Raw genomic sequence first — 25,258 nt, forward strand, 5'->3', positions numbered from 1 at the left:
ATAGAATTATAGAGATTGTGTCTCCTTGTTTGACCCCTTTCTTTATAGGTATCGTCCTACTTTTCTTTTGTAGAATTAAGGTAGCTGTGGAATCTTTGCAGATATTTTCCAAGGTATTTATGTAAGCGGCCTGTACTCCTTCATTGCGTAATGACTCTATGACTGCTGGTATCTCTACTGAATCAAATGCCTTTTCGTAATCAATTAAAACCATATAGAGAGGCTTATTTTACTCTGCGGATTTCTCGATTGCCTGATTAATGACATGGATGTGACCCATTGTAGAGTATCACTTCCTGAACCCAGCCTATTCCCTTGGTTGACTAAAGTCCAGTGTTGCCCTTATTCTATTGGAAATTACCTTGGTGAATATTTTATATAATACTGCGAGTAAGCTAATGGGCCTATAATTTTTCAATTCTTTAACGTCTCCCTTTTTGTGGAATAGTGCAATGTTTGCATTCTTTCAGTTCTCAGGGACCCTTGGAGTCGATAGACACTTCGTATAGAGAACCGATAGTTCTTCAAGCATTATGTCTCCTCCATCTATGAATAAATCGACTGTTATTCCATCTTCTCCTGCAGCTTTTCCCCGTTTCATGTCATGCAATGCCCTTCTAACCTCATCGCTAGTTATAGAAGGAGTCTCTGCAACCTGTTCATTACTGCTTTGAATGGAGGTATCACGGCTCCTCTGGGTATTGTACAGGTCGGTGTAAAATTCCTCCGCTGCTTTTACTATACCTTCAAGGTTGCTGATGATATTACCCTGCTTATCTTTATGTGCATAGATCTTGGTTTGTCCTATGCCAAGTTTCCTTCTCACTGATTTCATCCAGCATCAATTTTTTATGGCTTCCTCAGTCTTTCTCACGTTACAATTTCGAATATCCATTATTTTCTCCTTGTTGATCAGTTTTGACAGTTCCGCAAATTCTGTCTTATCTCCCGAGTCGGACACTTTCATTCTATGTCGTTTCTTTATTAGGTCCTTTGTTACTTGGGAGAGCTTACCTACTGTTTACTCTGGCGCTTGACTTCCCACTTCAGTTGCTGCCTCTGAAGTCAGCATAGTTACGGTTTCATTCTTTACCTCTATGTCATCTTCATCTCTCTCTTCGAAGGGTGCATATTTGTTTGCAAGTAGCAGCCTGAATTAGTCTGCTCTTACCCTTACTGCGTCTAGGTTGGCCTGTTTCTTCCTGAGCAACCGTTCTATAGCGCGTTGTTTTGATGAACAAAAAGATGACTCCGTTCTTAAAGTTGATACAAATAAGTGATCGAAAATTTGACATGTAAAGATGGTTACCGAACCCTCATTATCCATTCCAAACACACTGAAAAAAAAAATCGCCTCTGCCAAACAGTACAACTCCATCGCCGCAGTTGGATTATATGAAGAGGCGAACGGCGACTCGCACGACAAACTATTACGATCAATTAACTAATGAAAAGTTAACGTATCAACTTTTGCATTACTGAGTTGAGGAGCAATACGTGTACGAAGTGTTGAAGCATTTAGCATTACCTGAGGTCACTTTGTAATATTGTCCTGGCATGGCAGCGCGTTAGATGTTGCCGATATATATATATATATATATATATATATATATATATATATATATATATATATATATATATATATATATATATATATATATATATATATATATATATATATATATATAGAGAGAGAGAGAGAGAGAGAGAGAGAGAGAGAGAGAGATAGAGAGAGAGAGAAACTTTATTTGACAGGAAGAGATTTTAAGGAGGAGTGGTCGGAGTCCCCCAGTCCAGAGCCCCCCACTGACCTCTGCCACCTGCCCATGCTCCAATAAGCGCCCGCGCTCCAGTATTAATTTTCATACTCTGTTCTTGACACAGCAAGCACCCACCCCCAATTTAAAGAAGCTTTAACGCCATGAAGCGGTATGCTAGCGCTCACACAGCTTTTGAAAGGAGTGAAATCACGTTTCGAATGAAAATACGGTCGCTGCAACGCGAGTGAGCGTGGACTAATGAGTTAGGGAAGCTATTAAAAAACAAAAGTATGCTTCAAGAATTCAGGCTTGACACACTTTACATGGCAAGACTTAGCGTACATTGTGCACTATATAGACCGACGGCGGGCAATCGTCGCGCACGATAAGTGACCGCCACACATTCCAATCAGTGGTCTCCAGTAAGCAGCAAATAGACTACCCGGACGACTGACGATAACCGAAAAATATGGGGACGTACCTCAACCACGCCTCGCATTAGCCACATGGATGGGAAGTCCTGTTTTGCAGGGTTGCATCCCTAGCCCCAAACACGTGTCACATAGGCCATTCTGCGCCATGACTAGTAAAGAGTGCACTACCGTGCTGCTCTATGAAAATTATCTTACCTTCGTTAGTATACTAAAGAAGGTAAGAGAACCTTCATAGAGGAGTTCGCTAAGGCTTCGCTATAATGTGCAATGGACCGTTTTAGCGCGTGATGAAAAACGCAGCGAGAACCTTCCTCGTGCAATTGCACAAGTTCGAGGAACACCCGTTTTCACTGAGCAATAACAAAATTTAATCAACTCCACAGCACTGCAACTTTTCCTTCACAAAGGCCACGAGGCCCGCTATTTTTTCCAAGTTCCGGCGTAGCTTCTGAAGTCAGCAAATGTGTGGCACATGCTGAGATGGGCAGCGTTAGGTACTGTGGGTATCCGCGTCACAACAAAGAATAAAAAGACGAGCTGATATAAATAAATAAATAAATAAATAAATAAATAAATAAATAAATAAATAAATAAATTGTGGTATTGCTTTTAGGATGCAGGCATCAGATTACGAAGCTGACGGACAGTGCGTCGTTCCATAATGCGTTTGCACTTACATATTTTCCTAACATGTCCGCTTTCGAAAACTTGCCAGGTCTCAAAAATTCCACTGAACGATACCTTTTCGGCGGCGCGCCTAAGGGCACCCGGTAAGCGTTATGCAACAAGTTATCGTTTATGCACCATTTACTCTTCGCGTTAGAACTTCAGCGCCGAAATTGGGCACGAAACAAGCTTTTCGGCGAAGCATGTGTCACTCGGACTCTTATGACTGCAAATGAGCTGCAACCGTGGTTTCGTTCCTTCCTGCGTCAACTGAGAATTTATTCTCGCACGCGGTGATCACCATGATAGCTCCCAAATTCTGCATCCAAAACAATATTTCATTCGATAGTTGTTTCGCTAACCCGCCTTCGGTCACGCGACCTAACTCGCCCCTCCCCGTACTTGCGCGATTACCTCTGTCCTCTCCCCACTTCCCCCAATGAGTACGCTGGAAACGCAAAACTCATCCGCTTCAACTTCAAGCCAGCGAGCGTGATGCGGTGCGCGCAGCAGCTCCTGTCGCTGGGCTCGCTGCCGCCCGGCTTCGCAGAACAGGTTTTCCGACTAGGCTCGCCCGCGTCACCCGTTCAGGTGTCCAACGAAAAGCATTTTGCAAGCGTGTCTTCGCCTTCCAATTTGGCGCGCGAGGGAAGATGCCAGCGTGCTTTTTTTTTTTAAGGCCGTTTTCCCTCTCTGGGTGCGCATCTCCCTACTTTATTACGCACCGAGTTCCGTATTGGGAGTGCGACCCTAATGACGCCTCGGTCGGTTAATCAGCCTAGCAGATTACGTGCAACACGCGAATGCTCTGAGGCCCCGATCATTCGCTTGTTGCTAACCGTGAGCGCCTTGTGGAGTGCAGTTCGCGACTATTACGCGTGAATGTGCTACTCCTCAGTCGTATAAGTCACTGTGGAACATTTTATCGCGAGGCGGCAAACACCTTTTGTAGCTTAAAACAACAGAAAGCTGCGCTAGGCGGTAAGGATTTGTAATGCAAAGAAGGGGTAAGGCGTGCAGACACGGATACGAGAGAAGTGGACAATACGAGCGCGCGTTCGTGTTGTCCACTTCTCTTGTGTCCGTGCCCGCACGCCTTACCCCATCTTTGTGGCCAGCCGCCCTCTGCGTGCGGCTTAGTCTGCTTCGTTCACGATCAATCGTTAAAACCGATGAACACAATGTCAATACATATAACTAAAACCAGAGGGCACGAGTGCTCAAGATCAGATGAAAAAAAAAAAATTCAGACAACAGATTCGCGCGCATAGGTACGAATCCCGGGGGCAGCCAAAGCGGAAGTAATTAAACTCTAGACTACATATAAATAATAATCAAACCAACGCTAAGGCTGAATACTATCATTGAGGCTGTAAATAGGGCTGCACAATTTCCTCTAATTATGTGAAAACATACCTGGCCCACCTGATGTAAGGTGCGCGCAATTGCAACACGGCGGGAAAATACGAAACAGGGACACGGCACAGTCCAGAAATTCTGCTCTACTGCTCATTGTCTCATCGTACTTTGCTCCAGACACGAGTCTCGTCCGATCAGCACAGCTTTCCCTCCGAAGCAAAGCAGTATACTTGGAACCGCAACACGTGCCAGAAGAGAAAACGCCTGGCAGCCCACCTGTACGGCACTGTTGAGGAAGCAGTTGTTCTGGCCCGGCATGTTGAGTAGCCCCTTGGTGCGGGTGATAGACATGGTGCAGCGGGGCATCATCATGCTGTGCGCCATGCTGGTGGCGCTCGAGGACCCGCTTTTGGCAGGCGCCATGACTGGCCGTGACGCTCAGGCTCCTGGGGCGCAGCTCCTCACGGGCCCTGCGAGGAGATCGAGAACGTTCTTAGTAAGGCACGCATGCCTCCGCGGCATCACAACTTGCTGACTAACAAAACGCTAAGCAAACCCAGCACATTAATTGCCAACAGCCTGCTCTGAGCACGATGCGTGGAGCCGCCATATATATAGTGTACGAATAGTGAGGAAGCACTTTTTTTTTTCTCCTATGACCTGTGTTTCCACGCGACATGCAGTTTTCACTTAGCGTTAGTACCACCCGGTGGACGGACTCTCTTTGGCTGCAAGTCCTCCCCGCAACATGAGTGGTATACGAAGCTTGATTATACGGCGACAATCAGAAATGCCGGGTGCAACGAGCGAGCACACGCAGCTCCACCGTCGTCAGTCAACCGTAGTTCGACTTCGCTCCGGTGGTTCGCGTGTCGCTAGTTAACGGCACGGTTCGCTTGGTTTACGGTTGTTGAGTACGCGACCATAAGCGTCAGCAGTTCCCACGCGCGAGAGTGACCTGTCTGACTCGCGTATGGCGCATCACAAATGTTGCACTTTGTGTCGATACATGTTTAATGACCCCAGCACCAAGTTTGAAAATAAAGCCGTAATTTTACGATTTGCAAGATAATTGGTACATCGTCCCATCGCCTTCGCTGACTTTCAAAGTTCTCGCTACGGATTCATGGCGAGAAATCAGGCATCGAAGTCAACATTTACGCAGCTGCTCCTCGCCGCTGAGGTCCGCAAACGCGAATTGTGCCGCTGATAGTACGTGCAAGTCAATGACGGTCAGTTGCAGCAGCTGCGGCGTGGGGAAAACACTTTCACTCAGCCGCGGTGTATATAGCGATGGCGCCAAATATGCAGCCGCTGGTCCAGCAGTGTTACAGGGCCGCGGGTCCCGCATGCGCCAACTATATTTCCCGCTGGTGCCGTGAGAAGAGGAAGCTCGTGCTGACAAACAGCAGTCGTAAACCGCCCGAGCAACAATGCGGGCGTCGCCCTGCGGGGGGTTTCCGTTTTCGGGTGTCAACCAGGGCCGGTGCCCGCATACCGGTGACGTCCATCACGACGACTGCCGAGCTGTCGGAAATCGGCGCTAGCTCGCTGTCGTCCCTGATGTCTTTATTGGGTGACATTCGGTGCATTAGCGAATCGGTACTGTGCGTGAAAAAGGCGAGAACAATAGCGGCCAGAGGATCCCGGCCGGCCGCTTCCCGCGAACATGGGCGTTTTGCAGCTCCAGAACGCGCTACGCATGACTGCCCTGGATGCCGAAAAAAAAAAAAAAAAGCGGTCGAACCGCGGCTGACGCACGACGGACGGAAGCGCTTCGGCGCAAGTATGCGCAGGCACGCCCAGCCACGAGCTCGCCGGTGCAAGGCTCATCCCGCGTCAGGAGCGAGGACGTGGACCGGCCAACGGCGAGCACTGCGCCGCGGCCTCGCTAGTTTTAACGTGAAAGCATTAAGGGCCCCGTGTCGCAGAAAATCCGGCGTCCGGCGCCGCGGGCGTTCTGTGAGCGAAAATTGCCGTACATATTTAGGTGTATGTATATGTCACGACATGCGGTATATGCGGGTTATATTGCAACACCATTCCATCACTAAAGCTGCTCACGCCTTATCTTACATTCTTGACAAAGTTATTCCTCGGAATTTCGAGAATGATAGCCCACAAACAAATGTCGTGGAACAAAACAGCGACAGCGCACGCCTTTTATGTTAAATCTTCTCAGGCTGAAATAGTAAAAGTGCCAAACGATAACAGAAACCTGAAAACGATGAAAATATCTTGGCGCGGCTGTGCACGATCTCCGCGATCGGCCCACGCTAAAGGCCGCGTTTCTACCAAAAAGCTCGCGTTCGTGCATAGCGTTCGCCGCCAGCGTTTCTCGGTAACCATTACGGTTACATAAGCCGCAGTTGCCGGGAAGCGTGAGAAGCAGTCGGGGATCTTTGAATGCTGTCGCGTTCCACTCTTAAAGGCGAAGCTTAAGCGTCCTCCAAATTTTCCCTCAGTCTAAAACAAGCCAGCGCATTTCGAGGAGCTGCTATGAATGTCACGTAAACGCTCCACGGAGAGCAGCGAGAGGACACCCTTCGAGTTCGTGGCGCGACTCGAAGAAACGACGCATCGTCCACATAGTACCGCAGTGCACCGAAGATCGCGAGGACAGCGCCGACTCTGTGCATCACGGCGTGCGTAATTTACAAGACAAAGGGCGGCAGGAAATCAGCGGGCAAAACTTTCTCCGCTTGACCCGAGCGGCCACTTGTATTGGTCGCCATCTTTTGAGGCCGCGGTGTTTCCTCGCGCTACGCGCGGTCGGCCCTAAAGACGCGCGTGCCACGAGCAACGCACTCTGAACCGGTTTCGAGCGCAAGACCTGTTATCGGACGGACGCGTTCGGGAGTTACGGAGCCCGACGGTGTTCCTGGTTACACCGCAACATCCGCGGCGATAGAGACCGATCGGCTGCCCTTGTTTGGCCCACGAGCGTGCGCAGGTTGTCTGCCACAGATATGCACCGCCACACGAGCGGAAATGAATGCTGTGGCTGGAAACCAGCGCTTGTTGCGTCTGCTCCGCCTGTGCCTTGCGTTTCTCCACTGTGATCTCAATGCACACTGAAACAACGCACCAACTATAGCCTACTCTTGTCCTTGTTAAGACTGGTATCCGCTGCTGCTGCTTCCGTCGCCGCCGGAAACCGGTGCACCACACAAACTTGACAGCCGTACAGTTTAAATGCTTACATCACAATTCGACAACCATACACAGCTGCAAATGTTTATAACGGCGTTAAACACACGGAGTGTCACCGTTGAGAAATGAAAATGGTATTTAGCTGTGTAGAATGAAATTTCACCAACATCCCACTCGCTCATCCTCCCACTATACCGCTTCTTCCTATGGAAAGAGCAGAAAAAACACTTCTGCAATTTGACATGCACTTTACATGACCCCCACCTAGCCATACGGAGCCGACGCGAGTTCATAAAGAACTGCCCGACGCGCCATATGTATCATGCGTAATGTGCCACCTAAGAGCGAGTTCCAATTCTGGCCAGCATCGGAGACAGTCTACGGAGACAGCTATAGGGAGACAGCTTCGAGGCCATGTCGGCCATGTAATCGAACGTTTCGAGCCGTCCGGAAGACGCTTCTGCGACGTGACGCCACCTCGCGGCGACAAAAAGAAAAGTTTAGAAAAGCACACATTATTTCTTTATTTCAAGTATTTGCGCCTGCGAACCCATGAAAAACACGATGTGACTTACATTAAGGGCATAGGAAAGCGTGTCTACGTTTTCTTGTGCGCAGGCGACCTTCCCGTCAAGCTTCAGAGAGCCTTGCTCAGCCGCCATCTTGTTTGCACAGAAAAGTAGCCTGCATCGTCTTCGACTTCGATACTATCTTCGCGAAGCTGTCTACTTTGACGTCTTCGTGAGAACTGGAACGAGACTTGCGATGGCCGCTGCCCACTTAGCCATCTATGGCGAGCATTGGAACACAGCTTAAAACGGCATCTGCAATGCTACAGTTGCTTGTGGAATCTATACGACAAGGCCGTTTCCGACACTACTTATAACAACGCACTATAAGTGTACGCAAGTCCTGGCTATCGCATCAGGTCGTTCATGCAGCCAGAGGTACTCCTTGCTAACTTACGTATATAGTAAGCAAGGGGCCCTTGCTTACTTCACCTGGATGAACGTACTTCAGCGAACAGTTCAACGAGGGTATCATGCGCGCAATGTGCATGTACCTGTAAAATAAACGTAGAACACAAGCAGCTTATAGCTGATGGGAGTGCTAAATATGCAACGAATACGTCCAATTATGATAAGTTGGTTGTGCAGGTGGACAAAGCCAAAGACAAAATCGCGCCAAGTTCATGCGGAGCCCTCATCTTGCAATTGCAGCACTGGATTAAGGGAAACCATTCTCCTGTCAAGAAACGCCCGTCCACTCTGTCGAAACGTGCAAAGCCGGGGCACTGCTTGAAGATCAGGAGCTGCCAAGTAGCCGCCACCGATGCGCCTCAGCGCTTCCGCAGAATAGCGCAGTCGAGATCTGCCGAGGCGGATGTCTCCCCGGAGCTACGTCTGACTGCGGCCAACGGTCCAGTGGCCCGACGCAGCCGGTGACTCTGGCCACTGCTCGCGCGCCACACTCGAATGGCCAAGGGGCACCCCCGAAAAACTGCGCGACCGGCCCAGCGTGCGTAGCCAGGCTTAACGGACTCGAACCGCTCCTAAAAAAACTTGATATCCGCGCCGTGGATTCGAGAGTGAAGCGCGCAGCACTTCGCGTGTAATGTTTCCGGCAACGCAGCCGCAAAACACGACTTTGTTTGTTTGTTTGTTTCTTTCTTTCTTTCTTTCTTTCTTTTTTATGACGTTGCGGCTTTGCTCTTCGATAAAGCCTATACTCGATTTGACTTCACTTTATGAACGTGTGCGGTGCCGCACAAGTTTCTATCGCGCGAGCGCAACGCGGCGCCTGCGTGCACGCCTCGTAGCCATTGCGTATCGAGGAGAGAGACAAGACTTTATTTAGTCAAAGGAGAGCAGGTCTGGGCCGGCATAATAGTGTATATAGCGACGAACGAGCTGTGTCGTCTGCTGCGGCCTTTTCGATAAGTGCGTGCGTATACAAATGCGAAATATATTTTCTTTTCGTTACCGAAATAATCACCGCTTATAGGTATAGTAGTGCGCAGTGACAATGACAGTAACCACGTACGCGACTTTTTCGCCATAAAATGCCGGCAATGAGAGATCCGTTCCAACCAAAACACTCAATCACGTTACAGGCATCCCGCCTCCTCACGGCTGAATTGACTGCCGTAATCGGAAAGCGGGAGACATATCCGTCCCCCTCCCCCGCCACCAATATCGTCTGCTACCAGAAGCTTCCACGACGCCATGCGCTTCCAATGTATCTAGCGCAGGAGAACCGTGAGTCTGCATAGAACTGGCCTCTGCACGAAGTCAAATAGAAGAGCGCGGCAAAGACAGCGCGCACTGCATCAAGTGAGGGAGAAAATTATGCACTCTCCCAATTAAAAGAGCATAAAGTGCAGCGAAATTGAAACACAGTTTCCCGGGCTGATGTCGAAGTGAAGACAAGGCGTCCGATTCCTCTTTCCTGACGAGTCCACCGACACCCGGACCAGGATCCGGATGGCGGGACGGCAAAGTGAGCGAACTATAGCAGGCGGCGGCGGCAGCAGCAACCCGCCATTGGACCGCGAGGCAAACTGGCGTATGGATACAGTGCACTGCAGTATAGGTATACAGGCAGCGCAGCCGCGGTCCGGCGTCCGCGCCAACCGGTCGTGCCGCTGCTGGGAAACGGCCCGAAATCGTAGTTGTAAAAGAGGAATGACGTCGAGAAACTCCAGGCGCTGCTCGCCTCGGGCGTATACATACTGCATGCGCCTTGCGAAATACGACACATGCGAGATCAATCGTATCGGAAACTATAATATCCACGGCTTGGTACCCCCTCCCCCCACACATCTCATGCACTGACAGAATGAAACGTAAGTTATACAAAAAAAAAACAATAATAATAGACAAGAACACAAAACCCTCGGTTTTTAATCTTACAACTGCTCGACCTAAGCGTCTAATCGGCAAGTAAAACGTCCAGGAAGGTAATTGATCTTCGCGCACGCGCGCCTACAGCGCGTTGGTCGATGCCGCATGGCCAACGTGTACGGTCACAGCCTCCTGTACAGTAGCGACCTGCGTTTTACACCAATGTTGTACAGTGGAGGCCGTAAACATACACTTGATATTAGACGTAACCTCAAAGAAAGATAAAAACGACACGTGGAGAGATCCGCTGACTACTGATGGCAAAGTTGCAGACGCGCCGATTTTTGGCCGCGGAGTCAGCCAAAGTCAGAGCTTTCATGTGGGCTCCTACTCATTAGCCGGCCGCGGATGCAGTTCAATAAATGTTAAATAAATAAATAAATAAATAAATAAATAAATAATGGTGTAGTCCTGTACATATGAAAAAATCTGTGAAGTGCTTCTAGAGTCCCGGTCTCACAGCTTTCCATGTCGAAAAAGAAGACTCCTGATATCGTTTTATTTGTATCTGTTTTCAGCAAAAAAAAAAGAATGTCCACTGACGCTACACGCGGCAGGAACTCGAAAAAGCTGTGCACGCGTACAAAAAAGTACGCGAGCTATACGACTAGCCGTCCTTCGCACCCGAACTTGTTAAGTTACACTCTGTAAAACAACAAACGAATGAACGCTACGATAAAATTTTGTTCGCTCAATGACACAAGTCATAGACATAACTTGTGCCGACCGTGCAGTCTACATTCAGCGCATACGACCCAGTGTGCAAGGTACAGGTTATGCGCTGAGCGTTTCGGTCGCACCCCCCCCCCCCCCCCGTCACGATTCCCGCAAGAAATACACCTATGCGGGTAGATGTTACGTGATCTCTTGCCTGCATCCCTTGTTGCGCAAGTTCATTTTTTCGATAACAGTCCAACTGACCAAAAACACGTCTTATTATTATTATTATTATTATTATTATTATTATTATTATTACTCTGATCCGAAATATTTTCTAGGGTAATGAAGTTATTGCAGAATTTTTCCGCGCATTTCTTTCAGCGATGATGTCATGCCGATGCGACCCGATGCTCTCCACAAATGACGGAACGCGTGCATCTTTTTGCAGACGCTTCCATGGCCTTCACAGTCTCGTCTCGTGCTAACCTCAATATACGGGAGGCATGACGTCACGGCGCATTTGCGTTGCACGTTCCCGTAGCCGCCGACTCTCGGAAGCGGTCATCGCCGTCCATACCGTACAGCGGCCCACGAGAATAAACGGACAACGAAGGTCGCGGCGCAACAGAAACAAAGAAAAAGGAAAAAGGGAAAGAAAAAAAAATACGGCGTCCACGCTCCGATACAAGGAAGCGCTGGCGTGCCTCGCGTCACCGCCGAGACCGGCGAGACCACGATGGCCGGCAGATCCGACGGGGGAGGGGAGGTCTCGCCGAAGAAGCGATGCGCCTCTTCGCCAGACGTATTGAACAGTTAGCGTGTTTGTTTTAGCCGAAATCCACATAATAGGAAGCCACTGGATACCATATAGTTTCCAGAAAAAAAAAGTTATGCGGATGCCACGCACTGTGGGAATCGATGTAAGTGAAGCTTTCTGTGCTGTTTGCTTTGGCTCAGGATAATTAGCGGTGATGTTGACGGCGAATGTTTAATTTCTTCCAAGGTTTAGTCCGACACGAGAGTGGTGAGTTGATGGCAAACGTTACTTCGCGTGCAACGCTGCTGTTTGTCTGCGTAGTTAGTGCACAGAACACACACGAAGAGAGGGGAGAGAACACACAGGGGGAGAGAAACCTCTGACAGGGTTGAGCATATTCATTGCCTCACATGGCACATCGCACCGTGGCAGAAGTATTAAACTTTAATTGAATTACGGGACTGTCCGTGCCAAAACCACAGTCGGATAATGAGGCACGCCATAGTGGCGGACTCCGGATTAATTTTGACATGTTCTTCAACGTGTCCCTAAATCTAAGCGCACGAGCGTTTTTTTTTTTTTTTTTCGCCCTTGCCGAAATGCGGCTGCCGCGGTCGGGATCAAATCCGAGACCTCGAGCGATGCCCTAGCCGCAGAGCTACCGCGGCGGGCACAGAAGTGTTGATTTGACGTGTGACTGCTTCCGTAGTGTCGCCTACAGACCCTACGGGGCGCTTTAATGCGGCTCTGCTTTTGCACGTCCTGCGTAAGTTGTCCGCATGGCAAAGTTGCATGGTGCTTATTTTTCAGAAATAGCAGAAAAGTACCGAACCGTGCCTTGAACTTAAATTGATCCCGTTTGCCCGCAACCGCTGTCGTGTCTATAGTAGCAGCGTTTCCTTGCCTTTTCGCGTCACCACGGGAATGCTCGCCTGTGACAAAGTGACATTCACGTGCTTTGCCTCCTGCGTTCGATATACTCGTCGTTCCCCATCGCTCGTTTTTGACAGCGACTGCCATTTCCGCTTGCGCGTTTCGTAGCATGTAAGGCGGAACATTTTCTTTGCTTTCACGGAAGTACATTCGCGCAACCTAACACATGCTCAGCCGACCATAATGACGTCGCACAACCATTCCGCCGCGATTATACCGAAAAGCGTGAATTACGGGCCGGCCTCGAACCGGAAGTGGCGCAGAAGACGACGCGCCATTCTACTGTATCCACCTCATTCTCGCGGCAAGCTTTGCGCGATGCGGGTAGTCCGGAATCAGCGGTGAAATGCGTTAGTCACGCAAGTGAATTAATATACCACGCTGTTTGCCCAGGCCGCGCCTCATAATGGCTTTTTTCACTAAGCCCGCATTCCGTGAAATTTTTGAGCCGATAGTAAATGAGCATTAGTGCTGCCTACGAATTGTTTAGAAATTTTGTTGATGTGTGAGTCTCCGAATTATGTCTAAAAAGTGTTCTTAGGATAATGATGTGGATTCCAAACGCTAGCTTCCCAACAGAGGCTGGCTCATTTAGAAAAGCCCAAATCGGAAACTTCATGCAATGTGGTGGGTGTCTTCTCATTGTACTTTCTATTCTGGCGCACTTTTGTGACATGACACTGCTTTGCCATAGCCATCTTTTATTATCTTTTCTGTTTTCTGTATGCAGCTGCAGAAACGATCGCCTGGTGCGACATCTTGGTTCTGCCAGTCGCACGGTTTGTAACCAGTAAGCAATTCTTAACTATCGTCCCCACTGTCAACTAACAACAAATCTCTTATGGCGCGGCGAACGGGACAGGTTGATCGCCATTATCGGCGTTGTAGCACACGCCCAGTAAAGGAAGCCGTCAAGAGCGGAGAGCAGCGATGTGCTGTCAGAGCATAGCCTCAGCTAGCTCTGTGGCTTCGATCAGCTATATGCGCCTCATGCACTGCTATGACACTAGGGCCCGTATTCACAGAAAGCCCTTACGCTACAATTGCTCGTAAGAGAAAATTCCAGGCAATCCGGTTGCTGGACGCATTATTATTGAAGGCAGCTAGCCAATGACAAAGAACACTTGCGAGCGAAAAGTTTTGTTAATTCTGCTTTCACATGACCGCGCTTCCAACTTATATTGTTCGATCAGACCTTTCGCTTCCTCCTCGCCTCACCCGTAAGCTAAGTTCACCGCCACAGCGGTTGCACTACCACCGCACGAGCTCTTTGCGACTAAGCAATTCCGTACCAAAAGCGCCCAGCTAAGTGAACCCGGCCCCACTTCCTTTTCCCCATCTTATTGTGTTTGCGGAAGAGGAAAAGCACTATACTAGCACACCTTCGTCCACAGAACACTTTCCACTATATGCGAAAACCTCACTCGCACTGCATTTCGGACCGATGACTCACTGACCACGCCTCGAAAGAGTCCTGGCCCGTTTTCTCTTCGACGTCAGGTATAAGAATGGACGACGCTATGCTGACGAGTCTTACCTCCTGCATGCGCCAGTTAGCCGAATCCACCGCCAGTCTCTTTTGTTTCCGTTAGGAAGCGCACCGCCAGTGCAATCTACGCCGGCTCGTTAGGCAGCAGGCTTTTGCGAAGTCTCGGTCGCGCTTTCTTCGATCGAGCTCACGGTCGTGCGAGTCACGGCGCTCGCAGTGGGGCCCGTCCGTCGGCCCAGTGTACGCAAGCGCGGCCAATGCTTTGGCGGCAGCCCGCTTTCCCAGACGGTCGCCGCTGTCCGTCTCTGCTGCCTCGCGGCGACAAGCGTGACCGCTGACTGCTTCGAAGGAAACCCATTGTCTGGCAACGACGTCAACCGACCGACGGCCATTGTGAGCCCACCAACAGGCGGCTTTCGTCGCACGCCGCCAATACCATGTGCCCGAAAAAAAACACGCCAGTGTGCTCCGCGCGATTACTCGCAATCGTCAGTAACCTCGCTACGCTGGTACCAAGATGCCCCTCACTCCCCACCGCACCCACCTCTCACCCTTTACATTCTCCTGCCATGTGGGAAGGCTAAACGTTTATAAAGCCGCGTTATAAAGCGCCAGAAGAAAATGGTAATAAATACCAGAGCATGTCGTTGCGCTTCCCATTTATCGTGTACACGCGAAGAATGCGCTCCAACGGGGCGTGATAGCATAATACCCCAATTCCCGTGTCCTTCGTCAACGGCTCGTGGAGTGCCGCGCTGCCCTTATTGCCGGCGGTATCTGCCATTCGGCGCGACAAATGAGCAGAATGAGAGAGCATCAAAGAATCGCTACATAATGCGGTAACTATGCCAACAAAAACAATCGTCGGTGCACTTTTTCACGAACAGTACGCATTGTTTACGTAGAAAAACAGCGGTCGCAAACAAAGCTCGTTGGCCGCTGGGAAAGGCAAAATATATGCGCGAACGCCTTCTTTTGACGACTAACACGCTGCTTTGAATTTCAATCGCAATTCGACCCATTTCTTCCTTAATAATAATAATATTTGGGGTTTTACGTGCCAAAACCACTTTCTGATTATGAGGCACGCCGTAGTGGAGGACTCCGGAAATTTTGACCACCTGGGGTTCTTTAACGTGCACCTAAATCTAAGCACACGGGTGTTTTCGCATTTCGCCCCCATCGAAATGCGGCCACCGTGGCCGGGATTCGATCCCGCGACCTCGTGCTCAGCAGCCCAACACCATAGCCACTGAGCAACCACGGCGGGTCATTTCTTCCTTGTAGAGTACTGGAAAAGCTCGAAAGTGGGCGTGGCGCAATCATTCACCCTTGGGTTTCGAAGTAAATTTCGCGAGCAAACTAGCTGCATGACGCACCCAAATGGCACCGTGGGAACTAGCGCGGCCATTCGCTTGGTGCACCCATCGAGCGGCTTCTGCAGCGGCTATATCGCGACGGCGTCATTGTGATCGCGTGCACACCAGATGCACTGTCGGTCAGCGAGCAGCGAATGTAGCGGTCACGGAGAGATTTGGGCGGAAAGCTTTGAATGCCGTTTCTGTTTTCGTACGCGGCAGTTCCAAACACGAAACGCAGATAAGACGCGTCGTTCGGACGGCATCCACAGAAGGTGCGCGCCTACAACGGCTCGGAGCGCACGCACGCGGAAAGACTCTGGGAATGGAAGTTCGCCCGGGAAGTGGGCCTCGGTATAATCGGCCAGCAGGCGACGGGCGTGTAACGTATGACACCCCCGGAGAGCGCTGCCTGCTGTTTGACGAAGCTTGTTGCTGCAGAAGTGGCAAATGCTACGCGTCCTTGAGGTGCCACTGCGGCAAACACAAGCCCGCGCGTGCCGCCCAAGGACCCGCGCTAACAGCGTCGCCGGAAAACGCTCGGCGTCTGGTTCCTCGAGAGCGCTGCCGTTGTCAAGACTGGCCACAGTCTGCGCTACATGTACGTCACACAGAACATACATAAGTTTGGCCGCTCTATTCCTCTGTGGGCTAGCGCAAGTCGGTCCATTTTGTGCATCTTGGGCCATCTTTTAATGAGACGCCTGCTTATTTAAAACTGCAACGAACGAGATGACATGGAATCAATTGGGCATGATGATATATGTTTGGATGCACTCCTGTTGATGTCACGAACGCACGTATACACAAACAAGTAGTAGTAGTAGTAGTAGTAGTAGTAGTAGTAGTAGTAGTAGTAGTAGTACGAGGAGGAGGAGTAAGTCTGGCACAAACCGGGGGCGCGGGGATGACTAACGAAGGGATCCCAGCGGTGACACAGCGTCGCGACAATCACGCCAGGAGGAAAAGCACCTTCTGGGATATCGCCTTTGTCAATTTAGTCACGCAGCGGGAGGAAACTGGTGCATGCAAGAGCGGCCCCTGCGAGCGCTACATGAATAAGCAGCGCTCGTTGGCGCACGCAGACCGGCAATAAGCAGTTATTGGGCCGGCGCAGCAAGGAAAACGTAATCCGAGAAGCATCGCCGCATGCCGAGCACGTCCCTGTCATGAAGTACGCCCTACGAAGAGAGTGCGGCCGAAGGAAGTGAAACGTGCGGCCCGCTGGCCGAAATGCCGCGACACGTGAACGAAGACCAGACTGCCGCGGTCATTGTTGTAACAGCGCCATATCGCAGGCTGCAGCACGCTGGAACGCATGTGTAGCCACCACGACCATACGCTCATGCTGGGCAAAGAATTTCAAGGAACAATTGCCCTTCCCGTGCCCCGCTATCGATCTTCCGCCTTGTGCGGGGCGGGCGGTGCAATTAGACCGGCTTCAGCGGTACAAGTTCGAGGAACCGCCGCTGGTGAACCGGACATTCTTGCGGGGCGCGCTCTTGCCCAACTTGGAGCAACCAGCGCATCCTGCACGCAACTCTAGACTGCGCCGCCAAGCTCCGCGGTGCTCATCTAGCTTGCATTCTTCGGAACGGCACCGGACGTTCCCCTGCGTGCCGTAGCTGTGTGTGAAAGATGAAGAGCAAAAAATCTCCTCAGTTCATCCATCGCATTTTCCCTTCATAAAGCCTTCACCGCCACGAGCGCCAGATGACCGGTGCGAGATGGCATCTAAAGTAACGTTATTGTAAATGGACGGCGCAATCATTCATCGTGTTCAGCATATCGATTATTTACGCGCAGATAAGAATAATGAATGTACGCTAGAAGTTGCCTGTTCCAACGCCTTCGGGCGTTCCGAATAACCTGTAATATTGCGCCTTTCTCCCTCAAAGTGCCAGCCCTTGCATGGACGCAAATATTCGCGACCAGAGAGTACGTTTGCATATATATATGTGGGCCCTGTATGCATGTTGGTACTCCTTGCTCCAGCCGCAATATGTGCCCAGTATGTGCCAATAATGTGCCGTGAATCATCTGCGCACGCCAACGCGGCTCATTCGTCGGCTTACTGTCCGATCGGCTCAGAAATGTCCAGAGACGTGTTCCTAATGGCCGATGAGTGCCTCGGCGCCGTGGAGAGGATAAGCCGCGTATACATGTTTCCACCAACATAAGAATATACAGGACACGAGAGCTAAGCAATAAGCTTTTCTTCCGCTCCCTTCGAACTCCGTACTTTGGCATTTCTCGCAGGCTGAAATTTCTCGCACAAACGCGAACCGCACATACACGAGTGGTACGCAGCCGACGCGCATCCCTAATGGATACACGGCGGCGAGAGCGCCTCGCGGAGGGGCCTCCAGCGCCTGCTCCGTTGCTGGCCCCCAGCCTGTCGGCGACGCCATTATCGAATTCCAGAGCAGGGGAAGATGCGAGGGACTCTCCGACCGGCCCAATCTCATTTGGCTATGATGGTAGCCGCGAGGGGCCGTGTAATGGCGGCGCCGAAGCCGCGTGGCCGAACCGATCTTCTGCCCGGGGGCAAAAATGGAGGGCCGCCGTGACACCGACGGCGACGCCTCCTGCCGGAAGGGTCGACGGACCAGCCTCGCATGGGCCCCGAAGGGGGTCAACTTGGCTGGCCAGCTCGCTGGGTCGAGCCGCCCGCGGTCCTTCGCATGCCACTCGTCTTCGAAATGAGCGGCTGAGAAATCCCCGAAATCGTGTGGCAGGTTGGCCTTGGTGGACGTGCGACGTGTTTCATCGAGTTCTCGATTACAAGGAAGAAAGCGACACGGAACATCGTTCCGGCGCCGAAAGCAACAAAACTAAATTTTAAACATGGCAATAAATTCGAGTTATTCACTATTTTTCGTACCCCTTCGCCTCTGCGTCGTCATCCAAACTCGCTCCTCTGGTCAACCCGCTTCTTTGAGACACAAAGCAAACTCGCCAGACCTCCATAAACTGGGCCAAGAGTTCCAGGCGGCCTGCACGTCGCATTGTCTGCCGTGCAGTTGCGTTTCCCGAGTGCGACCTACTAGGATAGCTCGATGCAGCCCTGCCAGTGGCGTCCACGAGACGTGCACGCGCTGTCCGTCCGGTTTGTCCGGCAGCAGCAGGTGGGAAAGAGGGGGGGGGGCACGGGGGGGGGCGTGCTGCCCTCCCCGGTTTTACAAGCACCACTCGCAGGGCGCGGCCAAACCGGCTCGCTTTTCCGCGTCGCCCGCTGGCCGACGCAGCGGACGGTCCGGCGAAAGCGGTTTGCGATAGCGTGAGCGCGAATTTCATAGAAAACAAACGGGCCGCCCTACGCGCCGGCCTAACAACGCCTCGCGTGCGGCCAACGGACTCCAAAGCGGTAGAGTTGCACGCGGTGCCGGAGTAGGCGGTTCGTAGCGCTGTGGCCACAACTGTTTGCGAAAGCGATAGCATCCCGCGAGCGCATCCAATAGCCGCACGTCAGGACGGCGGCTTCGCTCACGAGGTTGCATCACGTCGGGATGCGCCGCACGCTCATGCCACGGGCCACACGTGACGAAACTGTAACACGATGCTCTGACCTAGCGATTCTCCCAAGAATGGCTCAGCCTGACTACTACAATTCTGATATTATTATTATTGCTACTATCATTTCACCACCATCAGGCTGATGAATTATGTTGCTGAAAAGCACCAGCCCGCAAATTGACCAGTTCCGCGCCGTGGTATTATTTTGTTAACTAATTTTCAAGTGGCTAAGGCTACCGGTTGGGGCAACCTCAACCTCCCCATTGCGCGGTCGTTTAGTCACACTCATGCACATATTCTCGTCACAGCTATCTTTTAAGAAGGTTCATTCTTAACAGTTCGCGAACGATAAACGTGTCGCTTGCAAATGCCACGGAACGACATCAAATCGCGCGCCCGTTTGGTTCCATACAATGTAAGCGATATTTCTCGCATGACTACTCGTCTACTCGTGACATAGGTGACTGTGCACCGCACTATAGGTGCCACAGAAGTTCAACAGGAACGAATCTTATAACCATGTGCTTTTTTAATTACAATGTTTTCTTAAGTTACCTGAGGCAGATGTCATAATTGTAACCCTTGAACTAAATTGCACGACGAGGTGGACATTACTTCTACGAGAAATCAAAATGCATAACAGGTTAATTAACAAAAAATGAGTTGCTTAATGTTTTAATTAATTAATTGCAGTCCAAAAAATTGCTATTTACGAATTGTCGCCGGCGAGTTCGCAGGGCATATCCACTTAGTACGAATTGTCAAGGTTACGCCAGTTTCGAGATATTAATTTTCAAAATGTGCGACGAAATACATCGACGTTCCAATTCTACCTTGGTGCTTCAATGGTTAAAACGGCGTTTTCATGAAGAAGTGGAACAACAGTGCATTTGTGCCGCAAGTTTGACGGCGCATATCTCGAAACCGGTGCCACCCTCAGAATTCGTTCCAAGCCGATGTGCCTTCTAAATTCACTACCTACAATTCGGGAATTGCAGCACATGCTGTAAGTTAATAAGTAAAAAACTTAATGAATGGAATTTTGCTAATTAGTCAATTAAGCATTTGACTGCTTGTGGAAGTAACGTCAGCCTCATGGAGTAATTTACTTCAAGAGTTAGATTTGTGCTATCTGCCACAGGTACGTGATCTTTAAAAAAAAAAATTGTTGCAGCTAAAAGAAAAACAAAAGCGCGAAGAAGCACTCTATATAGTGCGCTCGTTTATTGTCATAACCACAATGAAAAGTTGGGGCATGTCGGAATTTCAATCGACATCCTGGCCAGATCCATTAATCAGGTATAACACACCACCGGAATATACTCAGCGCTCACGTTCCTTTCTTTTCTGTTTTCCGGCCCCCGGCTTGAACTGGCGGAACGTTTCGCAGCAAACAACCACCGCCTTTTTCTTTTACTTTTTCGTCATTAACAATTACAGGCGTGCTTGCAGGACCACACTTAGGCTACTACAGCGCTCGTGTAGCTGCTTATAGGACGCGAGCTGAAGCAGACATTAGGAGATGACATGGAAAGACGCATGCCAAACTTCGCTTTTCTTTCTTCTTTTTCCGTGCGCTGTGAAAACGTGCAAACAGTGCCGTTTCTGCGCAGTGCCTGACTCCGAGTTCGGACGCTCTCGCAGCAGTCCGCGCTCGCCCTCTGCCGACCCCAGTTGACAGTGTCAACGTGACACTGTGCGAGCACCGTCTACGACTGCAGATTACTCAAACTTCGCGTTTAACCAATGTTTAAGTCATAATTACAAGCCTAGCGAAGAAAAAAAAGAAGTACACAGATGTCACCTTCAGCACACCGTATGCCCGCGTACCAAGTGCCGCGTGATAAACGTAGATAGCAGCTCCATGCGGCCGCTCGTGATCGCGTACATCCCCTCCCCTCCTCCGTTTACGAGTGTTGTGGTGATAACACTTTTTTTCATTATTTATATGTGTTACCGTTGGCCAATCGCTTCAAACGGGACGCATACCGTTCTTCCTAGTGCACACGGAGCTCGCTTTCAAAAAACGTGCCTGCGTGCAAACGGGAACGGTTTTCCATTCTTTTTATACGCCGCGCTACACATTCAGGGCCGGCGGCGTTCGCACCGCAAAGCCCGACCAAAGGCCGCCGATAAGGCGCGGTTGGCCGCCGACGGGCCACAGGTTATCGGGCGATAAGCGAAGCGACAAGGGTCCCTCGGAGAGCCCCGCAGCAAGCATGCAGCCCGCTCGCTGGGGCGAACAAGGGCCCGCCGAAACGGAGAGAGGGCTGCGGAAGTAGACTCTCTCCCGCGCCCGGAAGTCGCTGAACAAACAGCAGCGCTCCGCCAGGAAGTGCGATTTAAAGGTCCCGGGAGGGGACAGAGGAAGAACGCGCAGGTAGCCAGCCCGCCCTCTTTTCGCCCCATCGAACGGAGCTCCAGATATACGCGTATACGAGGTGGTTCCGAAACCGCTGACGCGTTCACCCTCCGACTGGGGGATAAACCCCGGATTTCCTCTCTCTCGTTTCCGCTTTCGCCAACCGCACCGCACTGTACTAACGCGTCCACATGCATACAAGGATGAGGGCGAAGCGACGGTGCCCTAGCCTGGCGGCGACATTGGGGCCGTTCTCGGTTTGCTCGCGGGTAAAAAAATTTGCCTTTTCTGGGGCACCAGCGTCGGACAATGTTCTAAAGTTTATCTGCTGCCAGAAGAGCTAAAAAAAGAAAAGAGCAAGCAGCACTGCTGAAATCAAATAGCTTTTTTTTACAGGATGTAGGACTCGATACTTCGGAAATTTACATTAGTTGCTCAATATTACCTCCTTCGGTGACCCGAACTTCTCTGCTTACAGATACTACAACGAATACGGAGCAACGGCGGCACTTGCATTGGAATGGGAACTTCTTAATGGGTCCTTTTAATCACGAAGGTACGCCTATATCCAATGGCTCCCTCGAAACGGGGATTGCTTGGTGCTCTCAAACGACGACGCTGTGGACCTCCTTAGGGCATTGGATGGAGAGTGGGAGGGCACGTTCAACTTTCCATAAAAGAGGCGAGAGCGTCCGGTGGGTGAGGCGCACGTCTGAATGCGGACAACGGGAAATCTACCGGGCGCGGTGAACAGAGGGATAACTGCGCATTGTCTCGTTAGGTCCTCGCTTTTTCCGCGTTGTTTTCGCCTTTGTTTCGGCAAGCATGCGAGCCAGCCAGCCAGGTAGCGGATGCGTGCCGGCTTCACGCTGCACTGATTCTGGGGAATGTCTGCAAATCTCGGCAGCACACGGCGGCGGCGCTAACGGGTCGGTGTGGAGACGACGTTGGCGATACCACCCGATCGGCGGCGCGAATGCGCCACCAGGAGGCCACCTTAGTGGTGCCGTTGGCGACATTGCGAACCGTCTGTGGCCCGCAACAGACGAGAAAGTCGGCAGTGCGCGTACTGCGTCAAAATACCAGGGAAGGAAACTGAACCCCGCCTATGTGTCCGTACCACATTCCTTATTTCTTCAACAAATTGCCTGTATACTATTAACAACCATCTATGTATCTTGAAAGAATAATAAACTGAAACCGAAGTGTCCACGTCGATCTCGTGGAAGTATACATTACCATAAAACGAAGAAGAACGGGACAGAGGACCCGGTCGTTGACGAACTTGATCGTAATTATTTTATATTATGGCGCGCGCATCAAAAAGAGAAATAAGATAACACGTTAAGCATCACGGTTGGCCGTGCGGCGTCCTTACCCCGTATCTGTATGCTAACGTATGAACGAATCGGTGTTAACCAGCTTGAGGTTCTGGTTTGCTGCCGTGGTGACATGATGTCAGAAAAACGCTTTCCACGACAGTGCACTGACTTGCGCGTAACGTCGCGCAATCGAATATCCAGTAGCGCGGGGCGCACGTGGACATGCAAACGTTTAGTCTGAGAGCCTCTAACATTGGCGTGGAGCGCAGCAGCTGAGAATAACAGCATCTCCGTCCACCTTCTCTTTTTGTAGCGTTGTCTTTCGGGATGCTTGCCTCAAGAATGGGAAAACTAACTCCTCCTAGGGTAAACGATCCTTGCATGCCAGCGTACACCGTCTTCGCGCGTCTGCGCCGCAACACGTTACAAGAGGCCTTGGGCGAGAGCTACGAAGTGCACCAGCCAAAACACTCCGGCGTTCCGGAGCGGCGCCAAAAAAACGCGGTTCGAGGTAACGGTACTGCGGGGCGCTCCTTTCACTTAGCGACGAGAGTTTTGAATGAGACGGCCGTGAGGATTGTGCCTCCGGCAGCGCCGCGAAGGACAGTACACTCTGCTGCTCGCATTGGCCGCGTGCTCCCTCGGTTTCTTCAGCGTGCAAGCGGCTCCCACGAAGGACGACAGGGCGGCGCGGATCCCGTTCTGCGCGGTGCCCGTCTAACCGGTGGAAGTCGGCTACCCAGCCAATCACGAAGCGAGCCTCACTCGGGTCGTTTTCCCGACGGTGCGCAAAGCTGCTTACTAATGCGTGGACACCAGTGAGCGCCGTTCTCGAAAACGCCTCGGCCGAAACGGGTATCCTTCATCTTCGACGCACTTGCCATGGCTTGCTTTCGAAACACCTCCTACAACGCGTTCATTACTTCAGCCGATGTTGTGCAGAGCCGCGATTTTCTAGCGATGCCATTTTCGATGCTATTCCTTTTCGCGCGTCGTCACGGTGGATGGTAAGAATGGCATAGAATCGAGCGGAAGGCATCGCTACAAAACCGTGGCCCTGATTAGGTTTCCTGAAGCCGCAGCTTCGACCGCAAAATAAAAGAAATTGAGACAAAGCCAAGCGGTTCCAAATACTAGCAATAGAAAGATAAAGAGGCAAAGGCGAGAGGGTTTAGCTATACTTCGTCCAGTTCATGGAGAACATAGCACTAGCGAAGGTCGCGGTCGAGCACGAGAAGTTTCACATGAACGAAAAGCTTTGTAGATGCAGTCCCGGGTTTCGTAGACGACAAGAAAAAAAAATTTGACGACTGCATGTGGTTTGTTCTGTTTACATGAGAACGGGTGGCTGAGAGCTATGCCCCAATGCACCGACCGAAGGAAATGAGAGCATCGCAACGTGTTGCGAAATACACTGTGCGAGAACGGGTGAACTGTATACCGCTGTACAGCAGAAAGAAAATTTATATGTATATACACTGTACCGATAACGCAATGCGTTATATTTGCAGTCGAACGCGACCAGCAGAATGCTGTGTAACTTTTTCCGAGCTGAGTGTCGAGCTAAAGAAATATATAAGTTATAGGAAACTGCACTGCAACTGATTTGACAGTGCTACAAAAAACGTCTGAGGGTTATGGAAAGCTCAGACGCGCATGCGCCTTCAGCGTTTGTCAACGCGACCTCATCTCACACATCGCTACGCGCACGCAAGACTAGAAAGCACGAAGCTTTATGCTTCAGCTATTGCACCTCGCTCAGTAACACTTGAACACCTTCTGTGACGGCACTGGGCCTTAGTTTAACTGGCCAGGCAGCTTGCTCCTCTGCTAATGCGACGGAGCAAAAGCAATGGATGCCTCACGGCGCGGGCAATCACTTGGGCAAGATACGGCCTGGAAGATGGCAACGTCTTCGCGCACACAAGGAGAGCGCGGCGCTGGTAATGGGCCGCCGGGCGATCCATCAAGTCCGCGGCTTAGCCGTACACGGCAGGCAGCCCGCGCGAGGGACGACGTGATTCACCCTCCCCCTCCTCGCTTCATCTCTGCTTTGTGGCAGTCAGGTCAGCCAGCTTAGCTGACCAGGCGACGCGGTCCGGCCCTTTCCCGCTTATTCACTGCGCCATTTGCCAAAGCATCTCAGGCCAGTGCGCGCGTGGCCAGCGCAACTATTACAGTGCCACGTGCCGGCGCTGCAGTGGCTCTTCGGATACTTGTTGGCACCTCATACGTATGTCCAGAGAGAGAGAGCTCTGTCAGATTCCAGAACTTGAGAGCGCTGGACATGCGCTATGAGTGAACCTAAACTGCATAAAGGAAGGCTCGATCATAAGTGGCGTGGCCCATAAAACTTCACGAAGGGCGCGCATTGTGATTGACCGAAACACCAGGAGAAGCTTCCTTTTCAACCGTGTGTCTGCAGCAAAATGGTCTTGTTGCCGCCTCGTTTGTGCGTATATGTACACACGCAACGCTAAGGTCGCGAAAGCCAAATACATGTCAGCAACTCTTGACGCAGCATGCAAGTAGGCGTGCTCGCGACACGGCCAGCAGCGCTTCCACTTAACGTGCGCGCAGCAAGCA

At 51.0% G+C, this 25,258-nt stretch overlaps 1 protein-coding gene across 2 annotated transcripts in view; it reads right to left on the reverse strand.

The window, feature by feature from the left end:
- ec (ubiquitin specific peptidase echinus) overlaps positions 1 to 25,258 on the reverse strand; it is an 80,513-nt gene that overhangs the window by 37,776 nt on the left and 17,479 nt on the right. Inside the window, exons 1-2 of one of the 2 annotated variants that reach the window (XM_075691181.1) lie at positions 14,163 to 14,413; positions 4,496 to 4,689 (exon numbers count right to left, since the gene is read on the reverse strand). In XM_075691181.1, coding sequence (XP_075547296.1) covers positions 4,496 to 4,642 — 147 coding nt within the window. In that variant the 5' untranslated portion in view covers positions 4,643 to 4,689; positions 14,163 to 14,413. Of the gene's footprint in view, positions 1 to 4,495; positions 4,690 to 14,162; positions 14,414 to 25,258 lie in introns of those variants that run through there. The other variant, XM_075691180.1, reaches the window with a different exon arrangement.

Source organism: Dermacentor variabilis, chromosome 1 (assembly GCF_050947875.1).
Source record: "Dermacentor variabilis isolate Ectoservices chromosome 1, ASM5094787v1, whole genome shotgun sequence".
Lineage (NCBI taxonomy): Eukaryota > Metazoa > Arthropoda > Arachnida > Ixodida > Ixodidae > Dermacentor > Dermacentor variabilis.